This window comes from Chelonia mydas, chromosome 6, assembly GCF_015237465.2.
Source record: "Chelonia mydas isolate rCheMyd1 chromosome 6, rCheMyd1.pri.v2, whole genome shotgun sequence".
In the NCBI taxonomy this organism is placed as follows: Eukaryota; Metazoa; Chordata; order Testudines; family Cheloniidae; genus Chelonia; species Chelonia mydas.
The window spans coordinates 121,159,147-121,178,209 of NC_051246.2; the positions used below are offsets into that span (position 1 = coordinate 121,159,147).

The 19,063-nt window shown below is 43.7% G+C and overlaps 1 protein-coding gene across 1 annotated transcript in view; it reads right to left on the reverse strand.

The window, feature by feature from the left end:
* The window catches only part of DAAM1 (dishevelled associated activator of morphogenesis 1), a 184,120-nt gene that overhangs the window by 88,935 nt on the left and 76,122 nt on the right, over window positions 1–19,063 (reverse strand). The window contains 1 exon segment of the mRNA XM_043548617.1: window positions 1,708–1,797. Coding sequence (XP_043404552.1) covers window positions 1,708–1,797 — 90 coding nt within the window.

Below are 19,063 nucleotides of genomic sequence, written 5' to 3' on the forward strand. Positions count from 1 at the left end.
CTAACAGGAAATTTAATAGCACTAGCAGATATGCTCATGCTACTTGTGCGTAAATTCGAACTTTGCAGTTGTGTGCCCATTAGGAGGGCATCAAGATTTTACTCCATCGGACATGGAAAAGGCAGCCAGTGCTGTATCATCTGGATTCTATTGTGCCTACAGTTCAATTAACATGGTTTCAGACAATTTCTTTATTAATGAATTGGTGATTTAATGACAATCTTGGTTTTTATCAGAGTCACATTATTTTAATTCTGTAGAACCCTACTGGCTTTATCCCTTTTTAATTCTAGAAGATTTCACTGTAAGATACGTGGGGGCCATCGATCACCTGGAAGACGACAAACTTCATATTGAAAGCAGTCAAGTATACAATTTATATTCAGTCTTGTTTGGACTATACCTTACCATCTCAGCCTTTATGCCCTATAAAACGTCCCACCCCACCTACTGTACAGCAGAGTTTTCCAGGTCTTCCATAATGCAGCCAATGTTTATTCCAATATTTTTGGAGAAAGGGAGATCATTCTCTGTCTCGTAACACAAGAGCAAGGGGACATTCAATTAAATTAAAAGGTGGCAAATTCAAAACGGATGGAAAGAAACTTTCACACAATGTGTAATTAGACTGTGGAACTCACTGGCACTGGAAGTCATTGAGTTCAAGAACATGATTCTAAAAAGAGATGAATTATTCTTGATATCCATATGAAGAGCCAATGACAGCAAAACTTTGAAAGGAATATTAAACCTCAGACTTTGGAGCTTAAGCCAGTCACTAACAAGAAACCTAGCGTCAGGGGCAGATTAACCACATTTCCCTACTGTGGGGTTCCTACACTGCCCTCCAAAGCATTCAGTGATGGCCGCTGCCAGAGATCAAATACTAGACTAGATGAACCTCAGGTCTGATCCAGTCTGGAATTCCTATATTTTTGCAATACTAATCTCAAATTCATAGTCAAGTCAGCAGGCTTTCAGAATGAAAACGGAAAGCTATTTCAACAGAGCCTGCCATCATGAAAAATCAGGACTGGATTCTTGGGACCACCCTCTGATGGCTGGTGGAGCTGCAGATCACAACAGCAGTGCATTCAAAGGGGGGGAGGGGGTGGGGAGGGAGGAGGAGGAGAGGGAACAACAGTTGTGTGCATAATTCAGCAGAAACTCCTCTAGCCAAGAGCAAGAGACTTCAGCACTGCAGAGATTCCTTCCCACTCCTGCTTGGCTAGAAAGTTGTTTGTGGCAATTTCAAGGCCTTGGAGGGAGGTATTCTGGGGAAGGGATGAAATAGTCTGATCCTCATCAGTGTGTATGTGTCGGGGGGAGGGGGAGGGAATCTATATTTAATTGGGGGAGGGCAGGTGGTCAAACATCCTTTACACTGAAGTGTTCTAGAACTTAAAAGGGATAGAACCATTTCGAGCCCTACAGAAATAGATCAGAGTTTTGCAGAAGTTACTCTAAAATCCAATGAATTTAGCAGGCAAGAAGATGCTTTCTATATTTTTTTCCTGAGACACTCTCTAGTACTCCGTAGTACAGATGCATTCTTATTCAATGCTACAGGATGGTTCAACAAGCCTTATAGAAAGGTTACTGCTTTCTAATAAATTTTAAAGAACTTTTCCAGAAAATAAGGAATACAGAAGACAAACCCATGTCCATTTCGCTCACACGCAGACACGCAGAACCAAAGTCTCTTACTTTTTTCTTACTGCAGTAGATCTGCCATTTCTTTTCTGCCGGAAGTGCAAACATGGCTTCTCGGTGTTTGTCTGTGAGGTCAAGTTCATCCTGGTGGGGCAAAAATACAAACACAATTTTAATCACAAATAAATCAATAAAAAAAATAAAAAATCAGGTAGGTGATGTAAGTCAATGGAGAGCTACAACACAGCAGAATGACTGCCACAGAACCTCCCACCCTCCCAAAGATTATTGATTTCTCAGGATCAATAATGATAATTATCTTTATTATTCATGACCCCTGTTTGACTTTGGCATCATAGGCGGATTCCAGGAGCCACTAGGATGTAAATCTCTTTGCACAGTTCCTTCTGGAAAACGCCCTTATTACATTTAGAAAGACATGCATTTTACCAAGTACACCCATCTAAGCAAGAGCTGGACCCAAACTTCGTATTTATGACAGCAGGCTGAAAGTAACTGTACAGAACAGAGAGTTAAAGCTCCATATGAAGTAATATGTCTAAGACAAGCATGATGCAGAATGGGTAACTAGGACCTTCCCAGCCAACTTGAATAATCACTTCTTACTCTGCATATCCTCATGGAAGCAGACTACTCCCAGCATCCACATTCTTATTATTTGTATTACAGCAGCACCTAGAAGGCCCAACCAAGATTATACAGCACCTAACACAGTGGGGGCAGCAAACACATAGCAAGAGCCAGCATCAATCCCAAAGACCTTACAGTCTAAACACACAAGACGGGCAAATTGCTAGAGAAAGGAACTGGTATCATCCCATTTTACAGATGGGGAACTGATGCACAGAGAAGGTAAGTGACTTGCCCAAGGTCACATAGAAAGGCTGTGGTAAGGGCAGGAATTGAACCCAAAACTCCAGAGTTCATTCCAGTGCCCAGAGGTAGAATGAGCATGGCTGTACAAGGGATGCAAGAATTACTTCAATAATCTACCAGATTTGCTGCAGAAGTCTCCTGTATTTCACCACTCTGTCTACTCTGCTTTGCAACTAGATGACCTATGGAGTTCAAGGCAGGCCATGGTTGTGACTTGAAAAAGAACATGGTATCATCCTGAAACTAGCACCTGAGTTCAGTTTGCCACAGAAAGAGTCCTCCCTCACACCCAGCTCCATTGGCAAGAGCTGAAAATAAGCTGTATTTTTATAATTAAGAAATTCACGAAGAGATGCTCCACTGCCCTAGAGTTCCCGTTGTGCTAGGGTTTTGTGTTTAAGACAGCCGTGAGGCTGGCCACATTTTTTGCTTATAGAGAAACCATCTATTTTTACTTTCAAGTCTCGTTAAGAAACATGCCAGTCATCAGGAGACCGGAACATTCTCACAGCATCATCGTCTCCAGCAGCTAGACATACGTCAAGGCTTTTATAGGGAAATTAAATAAATGTCCAGGCAGAGCAGAAAGGTGTGTTTCCAAAGTGAACACTGATCCGAGGGATGTGGATTTTCATCAGAGAATCTGACATCCTAAAATCATGTTGTCTGATGGATGTTTTGGTGCTGTAGTTAAACATTTTGACCATTCACATTACAAATGGCCCCAGGAACAGACCAGTGCGTGCATCAGCCTCAGGACCTGAGAGGCAAGCTCCGTGGCTTTTTTAGCATACAAGAGTTTATCTGGCTGAATTTTAATTTTAAATTAATAAAATTATTTGGTTTTTTGTAACGGGGCAGCCTCCAGGGGCCCATTCAGGGATCGGGGCCCCATTGTTATGAGCACAATGCAAACACAGAAGAATGATGGTCCCCGCCTCAAAGAATTTACAAGCCATGCAGCTAGAGTTGCCAATTTTGGTTGGACGTATTCCTGGAGCTTTCATCACATGACAATCTTTTATTAAAGATTAACCTTTAATTCCTAGAGACTCCAGGACAATCCTGGAGGGCTGGCAGCCCTACATGCAACAGTCCAGCTGGTATAATCCAGGCACACATTCCATTCAGTATAATCAAGGATATAGGAAAGTAAGTCTACATCTTGTAAAACAAAACCCCCAAAACTATGGCTGTCCATGCACAAAGCACATCAGTTCACCCTGTACAGAGGCATGTACCCTGGCTTTTTTGATTACAGTAAAAAGGAAACTAAGTAGTTTTAAAAATGGGTGCATTACCTTTGCACACCTCCGTTGGTAGAAGCTATTGTGCATCACAATGCTATTCACTTACAGTACAGTTCCAGTAGGCAGAAGGGGGAAAAGTGAGCTGAATACAAGTTTATCTAAAAATCCATTGCACATATTTGATTTCACTTCCCAAGGACATTAGTCCGGCTCAGAACAGATATCTTGGAACATTTTCCATTACACACACATTGCTAGTACGTGCAAGAAGATTTACAGCAAAGTCAGTTTGCACATTGATTTGAACAAATGATCAATACTTAAAGACTTAAAGCTCCGCAAAGTCCTGGGTTTCTAGAAGCACAGATTACTATAGCAATCATTACAGTTAAAAAAAATTCTATTAAGCAAAATAAGTTGATAAGGGAAAGAGAAAGGAATACAAATCCAAGCACAAAAGGGCAATAAAAACTCCCATCTTTTTTCAGCGTAGGAAGCACAATAGACAAGCCCTACATTAGAGCATGATCCAGCATCCACTGAAATCTGTGATGATGTTGTGGCTAAGGAAAGGACTGGGACTTGAGAAATCAAGGCTCAATATCTGACTCCGCATCAGGCTTCCTCTATAACCTGCAGTACGTCACAATCTCTATGCCTCAGCTCCCCATCTGTAAAATGAAGTTAATACTTCCTTTCTCCCATCCTTTGTCTGTTTTGTTTATTTAGACTAACACCCTTTGGAAAAAGTGACGGTGTCTTACTACGTGTGTGTGTAGTGCCCAGCACAATGGGGCATTGATCTCAGCTGGGGCCTCTATACACTGATATAATAAATGTTATGAAAATGGTTGCACAAGTCTAACTAATGGCTAAGCATGGGTTACTGTTTTTAAAGTTACCATACCCATGGGGTATGCTTTGTAGACTGCCACTGCTTTATATTTTAAAGTTAGACTCTCAATAATATTTACCGCGTTGTAAACAATTTGTGCAGAAGTTAAGACTTAATGACATAAGTGGAAATAGAGATCAAAGAAATGATAGAGCTGGGTGAAGAATGAATGTTTTGGTTCCCGAGCAATTCTGAAAATTTGAAATGAAGTTTTGCTTCCGGTTGAACCAAAACCAAAAACTTTTCCAAAACTTTTCAGTAATCGAAAAATTTCAAGTTAGGTGGAAACTTTTCATTTTGAGCCGACTTGAAAAAATGTGCTTTGATTTTAGGCATTTTGACAAAAAACAAAGGAGGATTAGTCTGACAAAACAGCCAGAGGAAAAGGTGGTGGTCGTGGTGGTGAGAGTAGAACATACGGTGGGTGCATAGATGCTAGATTGATATGTATTGAAAATGTATTTATCATTAACACAGTACATTTCACTGTATTCAATTTCCAGTGTTTAACTGTAGAACACAGCACTGTGTTACTCAGAAACACCTACGCAATGACATCCTAGATTATACTTGAAAGAGGGATGTTTAAGTCAATAACATGTGGCAAATGAACGTGAAATTCCCCATAATCAGTCACTAATGAGTGTTATTGTCAGCAATAATAGAAACATAAGAGTGAAGGCCTGATTCTTCAGTCATTTGGATCCATGGAAACTATGCTGTGCTGTATGTGTAAAGGTCACTTCTGGCTTTTTGGATTTTATGCACTCCAACAGAGTATTTGTAACCCAGGAAAGGGTCATGGTATTCTGCTCCATGGACACTCAAAATTAAAAAGAAAAGGAGGACTTGTGGGACCTTAGAGGCTAACAAATTTATTTGAGCACAAGCTTTCATGAGCTACAGCTCACTTCATTGGATGCATTCAGTGGAAAATACAGTGGGGAGATTTATATACACAGAGAACATGAAACAATGGGTGTTACCATACACACTGTAACGAGAGTGATCAGGTAAGGTGAGCTATTACCAGGAGGACAGCGCGGGCGGGGGGGGGGGGAGGGGGGAACAACCCTTTGTAGTGATAATCAAGGTGGGCCATTTGCAGCAGTTGACAAGAATGTCTGAGGAACAGCGGGAGGGGGGACGGGGGGGGGACACTTCCTGGACACTATGGTGCTAATAAGCAATGGTCACATAACCACCACCCTATACCGGAAACCTACTGACCTATGCCTACCTACATGCCTCCAGCTTTCATCCAGACCACACTACACGATCCATTGTCTACAGCCAAGCTCTACGATACAACCGCATTTGCTCCAACCCTTCAGAAAGAGACAAACACCTACAAGATCTCTATCAAGCATTCTTACAACTACAACACCCACCTGCGGAAGTGAAGAAACAGATTGACAGAGCCAGAAGAGTACCCAGAAGTTACCTACTACAGGACAGGCCCAACAAAGAAAATAACAGGACGCCACTAGCCGTCACCTTCAGCCCCCAACTAAAACCTCTCCAATGCATCATCAAGGATCTACAACCTATCCTGAAGGACGAGCCATCACTCTCACAGATCTTGGGAGACAGGCCAGTCCTTGCTTACAGACAGCCCCCCAACCTGAAGCAAATACTCACCAGCAACCACACACCACACAACAGAACCACTAACCCAGGAACCTATCCTTGCAACAAAGCCCGTTGCCAACTCTGTCCACATATCTATTCAGGGAACACCATCATAGGACCTAATCACATCAGCCACACTATCAGAGGCTCGTTCACCTGCACATCTACCAATGTGATATATGCCATCATGTGCCAGCAATGCCCCTCTGCCATGTACATTGGCCAAACTGGACAGTCTTGTGTCCATTTATTCTTTTACATAGAATCAGATGTCAAGAATTATAACATTCAAAAACCAGTTGGAGAACACTTCAATCTCTCTGGTCACTCGATTACAGACCTTAAAGTGGCAATTCTTCAACAAAAAAACTTCAAAAACAGACTCCAAGGAGAGACTGCTGAATTGGAATTAATTTGCAAACTGGATACAATTAACTTAGGCTTGAATAAAGACTGGGAGTGGATGTGTCATTACACAAAGTAAACCTATTTCCCCTTGTTTATTCCCCCCCCCCCCCCCGCTGTTCCTCAGACATTCTTGTCAACTGCTGGAAATGGCCCACCTTGATTATCACTACAAAAGGTTTCCCCCCCACCCCCGGGGCTCTCCTGCTGGTAATAGCTCACCTTACCTGATCACTCTTGTTACAGTGTGTATGATAACACCCATTGTTTCATGTTCTCTGTGTATATAAATCTCCCCACTGTATTTTCCACTGAATGCGTCTGATGAAGTGAGCTGTAGCTCACGAAAGCTTATGCTCAAATAAATTTGTTAGTCTCTAAGGTGCCACAAGTTCTCCTTTTCTTTTTGTGGATACAGACTAACACGGCTGCTACTCTGAAACCACTCAAAATTAAGCAGCCATAGATTGTCCTTCAAACCCACAATCTCTTTGAAACTGGAGGTAGGAAAAGGAATTCTATTTCCAGTTTTTGAAGCCAACAGTTCAACTCTCAATTTACAAGGTTCACTTGCAACTCTGCCACAGAGCCAGAACAGTGCATAGTTGCAATGTGCAACCTCAAATTCCTGTGTAGATCCAATTAACAATCATGCACTGTACTGACTCATTAGACACTGGGAGATTCCAGCTGACCATTGACTTTGTAGTCCATTTGTGCTCTCATTCTTAAATCCCCATCTCAGTGACAGGAGAACACAGGCTAGTCTGGCATAGTAGAGGCTGGGTTACACACACACACACACACACCTCTCCTTTCATTGCACTTCAGCCCTGTCCTCCACCAGCCTTTGCACTCCACTCTTGGCACACTCACACAGAAAGATTTGCCATTTTAAATATTCCATTTCAATTACATCTAAGGCACGTAAAATAACAAAACTCAGTCTGCTACTAAAAGGAAGTCTCTACCCAGAGTGTTTTTACTGGAAACAGATATGCTACTTTCAAATATTTATCCCATACAGTTAAACTATTAACCTTTAGATGAGGACACCCACTTGCACGCCAAAACTCTATTTGAAGAGGAGTTTGAAAACATATTGGGGATTTAATTCAAAAGGCTTTATAGGTTGCTTCTGGTAGGTACAACACAGCAGCGTAACGAGTTGCTTTGCTAACATTTCAAGGCATTTCACTGGAAGCAACTGTGGCTGCTCTGAAGTCTCTCTCCCCTAAGCACAAGTAGTGCAAGCTGCTAATATACAGTATTTCTCTCAAAGTTAGTTTTAAAACCAGGTGGGTTTTAAGTTCATTACTTTAAATGGTGAACTGTGTAGCAAAGAGTGTTGAGAAGCACAACTGTGTGTTTAGTGTAGTTTCCTTTCCGGGAGAGAAAGCGGTAAATTTTAAAACATGGGGTGAATAATGTGTCTGGAGTAACAGCACTGAAGGGTTCAGACGAAAACAAGAAAGTAATAAGAGGTAGAGTGATGCAAAGAGGATAAGCCAAACAAAGAAGAGTCCCTGCCTTGAAAGAGCTTACAGTTTAAAACAGGGGTGGGCAAACTTTTTGGGCCGAAGGCCACATCTGGGTGGGGAAACTGTATGCAGGGCTGGGGCAGGGGGTTGGGGTGCAGGAGGGAGTGCGAGGTGCAGGAGGTAGTGCGGTGTGCAGGAACGGGCTCAGGGCAAGGGATTGGGGCAGAGGGTTGGGGTGCAGGAGAGGTGTGGCAGGGGGCTCAGGGCAGGAGGTTGGGGTGCAGGAGGGGTGCGAGGTGCACTCAGGGAGTTGGGGGGCGGGGTGCAGGAGGGGTTCAGGCTCCGGCCCAGCGCTGCTTACCTAAAGTGGCTCCAGGGTGGCAGCGACACGCACGGGGGCCAGGGCAGGCTCCCTGCCCACCTGCCCTGGCCCCACGCCGCGCAGGGAAGCGGCTGGTGTAGTGTATTAAACTGCTCCGTGTAGGAACGTGCTATTGATACGTAATGGATTGTAATAAACTGCTATTGTAGTAAACTCCTACCTACACCAGCTGCTTCTGAGAGCAGCGCGGGGCCTGCGGCACCACGGGGGGGCAATCCCGCAGGCCGTAGTTTGCCCACCCCTGGTTTAAAAGCACAACCACAAGAAAGAGGGCTCCGAGCTGGAACGCTCCACAGAACTGGTGGTTACTCAGAAGGTTTTTTTGGAGGGGTCCTTGCCAGACACCCATCACAGGTTGTTCTAACAAGACAAAATCTGGACCATGCAAGCAAAAAACAAAAACACCCAAAAATCACTTGAGAGAAACCTAGGAAGCAGGAGGTGGGAATGGAAAGACTTGTGCAGAAGTTGGGTTGGGCAAGTACCTACATGGGCAACAGAAATTAGATGAGAGAGACCTCTCAATCTAGCGGACAAAGGTAGAGCAAGATACAATCGCTGGAAATTGAATCTAGACAAACTCAGACTAGAAATAAGATGCACTTTTTAACAGTGAGGATAATTAACCACTAGAACAACTTACCAAGGGTTGTGGTGGATTCTCCATCACTGGACATTTTTAAATCAAAATAGGATGATTTTCTCTAAAGAAGATGCTCTAGTTCAAGCACAACTATTGGATTTGAAGCAGGAATTAATACAGGGAAATCCTATGGGCTGTTATGCAGGAGGCCAGACTAGACAATCACAACGGTCCTTTAAAAAAAATCTACAAAAAGCTTTGAAGGACTTTGATCTTGATGCAGACAGGTGCATAAGCCACTGGAGGGACCTAAGAAAGGGAAGACATGAGTGAGGTGGCAGAAGGTGGTTTTTATAAACCTGGAGGGGAGAGGGACAGAAGAGGTGGGGAGTCATGGTGGTGATCACAGTAGAAGTTGAGATGAGAGATGACATGGGCATGACCAAGGGATTCAGAACATTTTTATTCTTAATTATTTTTGTTAATATATTATCTGTATCATTCCAGGGAAAGAGATGGGACTTAGAGCCGGGATATGTTGGGAAAATGAGGCATCGTCGATGAAAGAAACAAGCATTCAACTACACGAGCAGTAAGAGATCCAAATTCCAACTCTGACTAGTTGGTGTAAAACTCCACTCACCAAGGCTCTGCAGTAGGACACGGAGTCTTAGCCGAATAAACTCATTAACTGATCTTAGTTGAAGGGAAGGACACTAATCTAGTAATTTAACCCTTTCTTGAGTGTCACATATGCCACGTGGAAAGCTTGATATGCAACATCTTCTGTATTCTGTAAGCCAACAAATCCCAATCAATCAGTGAAAGTGGCAGGAAGGGAGGAAGTGCTGGGCTTTTACACAAAACTTAATAAAGTTCAGCCATCACTAATTCACCCAGAGGAAATGCTTTAAAGTGAAGTAACTTGGAAAAAATAAGTTTATCACATGGGAATACAGGAATGAGGACACCAACGAGCATCCCAATACTCAAGGGGAGATTTTCAAAGGCAAAAAGGGCAGTTAGGCACCTATTTACTCTTGAATATCTCTGGGAGTTGGGTGCCTTGGAAAATCTCCCCCTTATTTTATATCCACTGATATTTAATAGCATCAAAGTACATGTCACAAAACGATCCTACCAACCCTTTGGATGGACACCAGGCTGTTGTGATTGGATCCAGCTCCTGAATCTCTCACATTGCCAAGCCCCTGGGTCTGGGCAGCGATTTATCACTGTTCCTCATTCTGGGTCTCTCAAGCGCACTCCCATGTGCAGACCCCACATCCAACGCTCTCCTTGGGCAGTTGGACTTTGCAGTCCGGCTGCCTGGATCCTGGAACAAGTGCCACAGCCCTCCCAGTTGCTTAGCCATGTTCCCCAGGGTCCGCCTGGCTAGCAACGCACTCGTTTTCTAGTTTCACCTTTCAGTGGCCAGGTGGCAGTGATACAAGCACACATGGGCTGAGCAATGGAATTTCTTGCCTCCTTTTTCCTCCTAAACAGCACTAGAGCCGGATCTGAGGAAAACAACGAACTCCTGGCTGCATTCCCCTTGGTGTGACCTTTACCATCCCCGGTTTCAGAGTAACAGCCGTGTTAGTCTGTATTCGCAAAAAGAAAAGGAGTACTTGTGGTACCTTAGAGACTAACCAATTTATTTGAGCATAAGCTTTCGTGAGCTACAGCTCACTTCATCGGATGCATTCAGTGGAAAGTGTAGAAGATCTTTTTATACACACAAAGCATGAAAAAATGGGTGTTTACCACTACAAAAGGTTTTCTCTCCCCCCACCCCACTCTCCTGCTGGTAATAGCTTATCTAAAGTGAGCACTCTCCTTACAATGTATATGATAATCAAGGTGGGCCATTTCCAGCACAAATCCAGGGTTTAACAAGAACGTCTTGGGGGAGGGGAGGTAGGAAAAAACAAGGGGAAATAGGCTTGAATAGAGACTGGGAGTGGCTAAGTCATTATGCAAGGTAACCTAAGTTAACTGTATCCAATTTGCAAATGAATTCCAATTCAACAGTCTCTCGCTGGAGTCTGGTTTTGAAGTTTTTTTGTTGTAATATCGCAACTTTCATGTCTGTAATCGCGTGACCAGAGAGATTGAAGCGTTCTCCGACTGGTTTATGAATGTTATAATTCTTGACTTTGTAATAATAGTAATAATAATAATAATAGTAGTAATAATAATAATCAGATAATTCTGATTTGTGTCCATTTATTCTTTTACGTAGAGACTGTCCAGTTTGACCAATGTACATGGCAGAGGGGCATTGCTGGCACAGGATGGCATATATCACATTGGTGGATGTGCAGGTGAACGAGCCTCTGATAGTGTGGCTGATGTTATTAGGCCCTGTGATGGTGTCCCCTGAATAGATATGTGGGCACAGTTGGCAACGGGCTTTGTTGCAAGGATAGGTTCCTGGACCACTAACCCAGCAGCAAACCCATTGTTCCACTAGGGCAGAGCCGTTCAATGTTGATCGCCTTTGATTGCTCTGTCACAGCTTCCCAAATGTAGCCTCTCCAGTGGCTGTCTAGTCCCTGCTACAAGATAGAGGCTCTAAACAAACAATGAAGGTTACCCTCCAAGTGACATTCAAAAGACAACACGGAACGCATAACTTGACACAGACCTATTCCCAAATGGTCTCAGTGCCAGCTGGAAAAACTGGGCTATGTCCACAAAAATCAAACTAATCAAGGCTGGCTGCTCCAGTTCTTACAGTAGAAAGAGTCAGTATATGAGCATCTCTCCAAGGCAACACCACAGCCCTGTTCTGTTTTGTACAGTGCCTAGCACGATAGGGGCCTGGTCTGTGACGGGGGCTCCTAGGTGCAACTGCAGTACAAACAAACAGTCCGCCAGTCAGTGTATACGGTGTGAAGTTTCAAGTGGTCTATTTACCTCATGGAATTCCTTTTACACAATGGCCAGCACAGCCTCCGTTCATTAAATGATTACCAGGTTTACGCAACCAAACTCCTTCGTCCGTCTTAACCGGAATTAAGAACAGTCGGATGGGTGCAAAGCAGCCTTTTGAAATGCAAGGACAGCACCACTTTCTTTGGACTGCTGGGCAAATACTTGTGAATGGACATTGAATGCTTTTGTAGAAAGAGTCTACGAAGGAACGAAACCCTGTTAGCTTGCCGAGATAGATCAGTGACCTGTAGGTTGGGATGCTGCATGCGTTGCTGTTTGTCACGCTTCAGGTCTGGTCTATGCTCAGTGGCGTAGCTCGGTGGAACAAACGGGCAGCAGACATGAGAAACAGGGGCAGCGGATAGGAAGAAAGGTGCCACCCGCTTGTCCTCACCGGGCGGCGTGCCAGGTCCGAAATGCCGCCAAGGACCCGGAGCGCGTGAAGGCCCCTGCCACCGAAGACCCGGAGCGCTGCCGGGTGAGTAAAAATTTAAAAAGGCGCCTATAAATTAAAAAAGCGCCACTTGTCCTCAAAGCGGGAGCGGCCGCCGCGCCGCCCCCCCGGCTTCACTTACTGTCTACTCTACAGAATTAGGTTGATGCAAGGCAGTTTATGTCGACCTTCACTATGGAAGAGTCTACACTTAAATTTCACTCCCACAGATGTAACCCCCTGCTACGCCGACTTAACGCCACCAGTGGTGTAGATCCGAGGTCGACGCAGTGTCAGTGAAGACACTGTATTGCTTATGACAACGGTTACTGGCTTTCAGGAACCATCCCACAATGCCCCACACTGACAGTACTGTACAGTCAATACAGGTGTTCCTGGTTAGGACACGCATCACCGACACAAGAAGCAAAGTGTAGACATGCGCAAGCGATGTAATTACTGTGGCAGCCGTATGCCGATGTAAATGAGGTCAACTTAATTCTGCAGTGTATACATGGCCTTAGTCTAGTCTGCCCTATGATGCTGAACAGACACTTGGGTACCTGTGTAGTTTTAAACACAGCATGTTGAGGAGACTGTTACAAGGAGGGGAAAAATGAACTTATGCAAAATGTAGCAGGGCTCAGGGTTTTTGTTTTTTGTTTTTTTTTAAATAAACTTCTTTAAAATCCGGTGTTTATACTGTGGTTTTTCCTCCACATCCAGTAGTAAGCAGCGACCAGTGAATGAGCAGCATTATAAAAAGCGGGTGCAATATATGATTGCAGGATGTAACTACATGAATATCGCTAAACACTCCAAGGACTGGGAAGAGTCCACAGGGGTGAGAAACCAAGCAGATGGATTAGAAGGATGCTAATAATACTAGCTGCTCAGAAACTAGAACTTTTCTTCTTTAAGCTGAGACTCACTTTTGAAAATAGGCAGCAATTTTGAAAACATTTTGCATTAACTGGTACAATATGGGAATTTAAAACACACACTGATTGAAGTCTGCATTTACTTTCTTGGAGGTCCCACCCATGTTTTTGTTTCTTTCCAGTCGTTCTTCTCAGAGGTCATCCATTTGATTTACCCAAGTATGCTGCAGTGTGAAGGAAAGTTGCAATCAGCATTTTTCCCTCTGCACCCCATCTAATCCTCTCCTTCCTTTAAGCAATGCATTGCCTCTTGTGACCTCTTTGCTGGTGTCAAATGGAAACTTTTTTCTTGCTGTTTAAACAAACACCCGGTACCGGCAAAGCGCGGATTACTGTACCAACCACTCTGAAAACAGCGGTCCATTGCAAGCTACTGAACCCAAGAGTGAAATTTTACATCCTAGATGGACTGTGGCTGTATTATGGGAACATGGGCTCCTCACTTTAAATCCTCTTAATATTTATAGTTACAGGCTCATTTTGAAAACAAAATAAATAGTAACTATTGTCTTACTGATGATCTGTTACTGTGAAAGACCGATATTTCTGGAGATTAATACAAATCATAAATCAAACAGACCATAAGCTTCTCTGGGCAATGACTGCACCTGGTGTGTCTGTCCTGTACTGCAATAAGTAGAGTTGGCACTTAAGTGAAGTTTCAGGCACCCAAGTCTGTATTTATACATTTAATAAGTGGCCAGGTTGTTACGAGGTGCCAAGAACCCCCCAGTGCCGCAGAACTCAAGGGAGCAGCAAGGACTCATCACCTCTAAAAAGAAAAAAAAAATCAGGCCAATTTATTAGGTGTACAGATATGAATTTAGATGCCTAATGGGAGGCACCCATATTCAACTCGTTTTGTATTCATGAATGATTGGTTTTGCAGTAAACTGCTCAAAAATTGCCCAGCTCGATGTGCCCAGCTGTGTACCACCAGAGATACATTGGAGGATCTAACAGGGAATAAAATAAGTGTTATTGAAACATCACTGAGATGAACAGCTATGCACGCAGGACTGGACAGATGCAGCCAAAGACGACTTTGCTTATTGTGTACGCAGACTGCAGCTGTGCCAGAGGAAGGGGCAGCTCCCAATTGGTTTTGGACATTGATATAATGTGAAACTGGGTTCCCTGGATACAAGAGGTGGCTGTTCTGGGGCGAACAGGAAAGCCTGGTTTTCGTACAGCCCTGGACCCCTAAACTTCTACCTCTGTACAGGGATATTTCCATTGAAAGAGCCCAGAACTCCTGGTTCTGTTGTTTTTGACACTCCCGCCCCGTAAGACAAGTGTGATTTTAACTCACAGACTGTACAAAGCAAAGAGACATCCCTGGAGGATGGAATTTCTGGATCTTGTGATTCAGCCCCTTAGTGAGATGTTTAGCACAAGCTGGCAGCAGCTGGTGTTATAATATGCAAGTCCCCTCTTGCTCAACTAATATTCTTTGTAGCTGTGCTCACATTCAGCTTAATGTCTAGGCTATACGCCTGAGCTAACCTTTGCCTTTAAGACAACCCAATTTGTAAGGCTAGTAAAGATGGGGTATTCCACTTCAGGGTGCCCTGTGGAGGGAGAAGCTTTTGCCCCAATCTTAAAGAAGGCAGTGGCGTAGGTGTCTAAGGTTTGTACACACTTAAAACTCTACTGCGGCACAGCTGCACCACGGTAGTGCTTCAGGTGTAGACACAACCTATGCAGATGGGAAGGATTCGCCCATCGGCGTAGGTAATCCACTTCTCCGAGAGGTGGTAGCTAGGTCGATGGAAGAATTCTTCTGTTGACCTAGCTCCATCTACACAGGGACTTAGGTCAGCTTAATGCCGCGACTCAGGAGTGTTGACTTTTCATGCCCCTGACAGATGTAGTTAAAGCAACCTAATTTTCTAGCGTAGACAAGGCCTTAGGGCCAGGGGAATTGTGATTCCCTTTCTTTGCATGGTGCTCTGAGGAAGACTACCTTTGGGGTCAGAGAGACTGGACTGAACGGCACTGACACTGGATACAATGTACAACGTCTGGTTCCACAGACCTTATGACAGGTTTCAGAGTAGCAGCCGTGTTAGTCTGTATTCGCAAAAAGAAAAAGGAGTACTTGTGGCACCTTAGAGACTAACAAATTTATTAGAGCACAAGCTTTCATGAGCTACAGCTCACTTCATCAGATGCATAGAATGTCAAGGTTCCTTCCCCACTCTGAACTCTAGGGTACAGGTGTGGGGACCTGCATGAAAGACCCCCTAAGCTTATTCTTACCAGCTTAGGTTAAAAAATTCCTCAAGGTAGAAACTTTGCCTTGTCCTTGAACCCTATGCTGCCACCACCAAGCGTGTTAAACAAAACAGGGAAAGAGCCCACTTGGAGACGTCTTCCCCCCAAAATATCTCCCCAGGCCTACACCCCCTTTCCTGGGAAACGCTTGATAAAAATCCTCACCAATTTGCATAGGCGAACACAGACTCAAACCCTTGGATCTTAAGAACAATGAAAAAGCAATCAGGTTCTTAAAAGAAGAATTTTAATTAAAGAAAAAGTAAAAGAATCACCTCTGTAAAATCAGGATGGTAAATACCTTCCAGGGTAATTAGATTCAAAACAGAGAATCCCTCTAGGCAAAACCTTAAGTTACAAAAAGACACAAAAACAGGTATATACATTCCATTCAGCACAGCTGTTTTACCAGCCAACAAACAAAAGGAAATCTAACGCATTTCTAGCTAGATTACTTACTAACTTAAGGAGTTATGAAGAGCATTCCTGATCTGTTCCTGGCAAAAGCATCACACAGACAGACAGACCCTTTGCATCCGATGAAGTGAGCTGTAGCTCACGAAAGCTTATGCTCTAATAAATTTGTTAGTCTCCAAGGTGCCACAAGTACTCCTGTTCTTTTTACAGACCTTATGGTAACTTAACCAACTCTCTGGACATGAAGTTGGTAACACAACTCCATCATGGTATTGCCTATGAATCTGCAAAAACGATCTGGAGGAAAGCCAAGAATGATTTTTAGCTAAACTCCTCCCTGCTCAGGCTATTTCTTAGCCACACTAACAGCAAAGCAATACCTCTCTCCATTCACTCTTGCCTGTAATCCTTACTAATGCATGAGGAACACAGTACAAAACCCGAGCAGGTAGGAACAGGAATAGCCAGATTGGATTAGACCCATGGTCCACCTAGTTTAACCTCCTGTCTCCAACAATGGCCAGCACCAGAAGCATGTGTGCTCAAAGAGGGACCTGAACCCGGGATCCTCCAATTAAGGGTACATCTACACTGCAGCTAGCAGGTGCAATTCCCAGCTCAGTAAGACATAAATGTGTCAGTTCTACTTGAGCTAGCATGCGGAAAATAGCAGCATGGTTGTGGCGGCACAGGTGGCAGGTCAGGTGACTACAACCCCAGAGATCCTAGGTACGTTTTCAGGCAGCTAACCCAAGTCACCACCCGCACCACTGAGGCCACGCTGCTATTTTTACAGCATTCGCTCAAGAGGAGCTAGCACGTGCACATCTTCCCAGGCTGGGATTCACACCTCCCAGCTGCTGTGTACGTGTAAGCCTACGAGTCTGATGCGCTGGTGACCACGCTATCCAGACACACACCGCTTACACTCCTCTTCTATTGTATACAGCATGGAAGCCGCTTCACGGGTAGAATGTGTCATTTTTCCACCTTGGAGCTGTTTTCCTCTGAAGCAAACATTTCCTTGCTTGCCTTCCACCTGCGACCGGTGTTCACACCGTATTAGAATACGGTCCCTTCACAAAATTACAGGTTTGACAGAGCGAGGCCCTTACACCAAGGAATGCCTGCGTGCTCTTTTGGTAGTAGTAACAGATATTGCCATTGCACAAACTGTTCAGCTGAGATACAGCGTCGCACTGGATTATTTTATTTCAGTCTGTAGAACATGTGTGGGCAGAAATTTCTCATTTCCTAGATGAGTAGGCGTGTGACTTCTAGATCAGACAGTTACCGATCAAAACATATGTTTAAGAGATTACTCGCAATTGCGTAAAACATAAAGGTGGGAGAAACAAGTATGGGGTTATTACCTAGTGAGTGACAGGTGGAGCAGAGAAAGACAAACAACTATATAGATCACAAATACAGAGCAATCACTAGCTCATGAGGTTTTGGAAGGAGAACAAGCAAAACCACGCTGTCCAAGTGGATTGTATTTAATGAGCAGGAATTGGGCATCCCACTGAAGTAGTCTTTGCATTGCAGTGTCCTCCTGGAGCGATTTTAAGAAAACACATGAACCAACCATTGATTTTTCCCCACAAGAAGTGAATTTACATTTGAAAGGAAGCTGGTTTTGTGCTTAAGGACTCAAAAGATCTGGGTTCAGTTCCTGGCTCTGCTACAGAACCCCTGTGTGACCCTAGGCAAATCACTTACTCTCTCTTTGCCTCAGCTTCCCATCTAGAAGACGGGAAATATAAACTTTCCTTCCTCCTGCCTCTCAGGGTGTATATGTGCAACACCTAGTTCAATGGTGTCCTGATCTCTGTTGAAGACCCTCGGTGCTACCGTAATTCAAGTAGTAACAATCAAAATGACCCCAATTCCTGTCCCCTTGAGGGAATAACTTAAGTGAGAGTAACCATAAAGAAAGACTTCATAAAAATGGGGGTACTTGAAGCTATTTTTGTGGTCATTTACACACTATTACCAAGACACCAAAGTCAAACCCTCCTTCTGCAAAAAAGCAACGTCACAGGATTCTCTGACCTCCATTGGGTCTCCTAACATCCATGTGACTTTTCTCAGGAATAAGTATGCAGCAGACCCAACCAGAGGATCCACTGTACACAGATGGGAGTTGGGCCCATGAGGGCCACAGAATCCAACCCAACGGGGCAAATATTAAACTTCTCATAGCTCCATTTGATTTGTGCAATAAATACATCTCCATTCTTGAATGGGACATATTTTAAATAACTTTAGAATAAAATTTTGTCTTACATACGCTCTTCTCAGACTAAGGGGATCTCAGCATCATGAAATTCCTGGTAGTGCAGTGACCATGTGGCTAGGAACAGCACTTATGCCCATAGCATTCATTTGCATGTAAGTTTTAAATATGAAAGCTTTGCCTTGCATCTGATGCATCAGCTGTTGCCTGAATGCCATGTCTTCTGCATCGGCAAAAATTCACACTCTAACCAGAAACTAAAAAGAGCGAAGTCATTTACTAGCAGGATCAATTTTAATTACAATCTCAATTAATAATTAATTTCCCAGTTGCCCTTCTTATTAACACATACAGTGTTTGATACGTCACCTTCTTCTAATTTCTGTGTTACTTCTACTGACAATCCTGAGTTCTAAACAGCATTTTGAACGCTTAGTGAAGTTAATGGATTGCTAATGCAGCTTTAAAAAAAAAACTATTAATTTACAAGTATTAGCATGCCCACTGCTGTACCGAGTTCATAAACATTAAAAGATAAACACCAAATAACTAAGTGCTTAAGGGGCTAGTGGCTAGGAGGGAGGGCTGCCATTCTCAGAGTCCCCAGAGGAAAGCCATGAATTATTGATCTGCTAAAG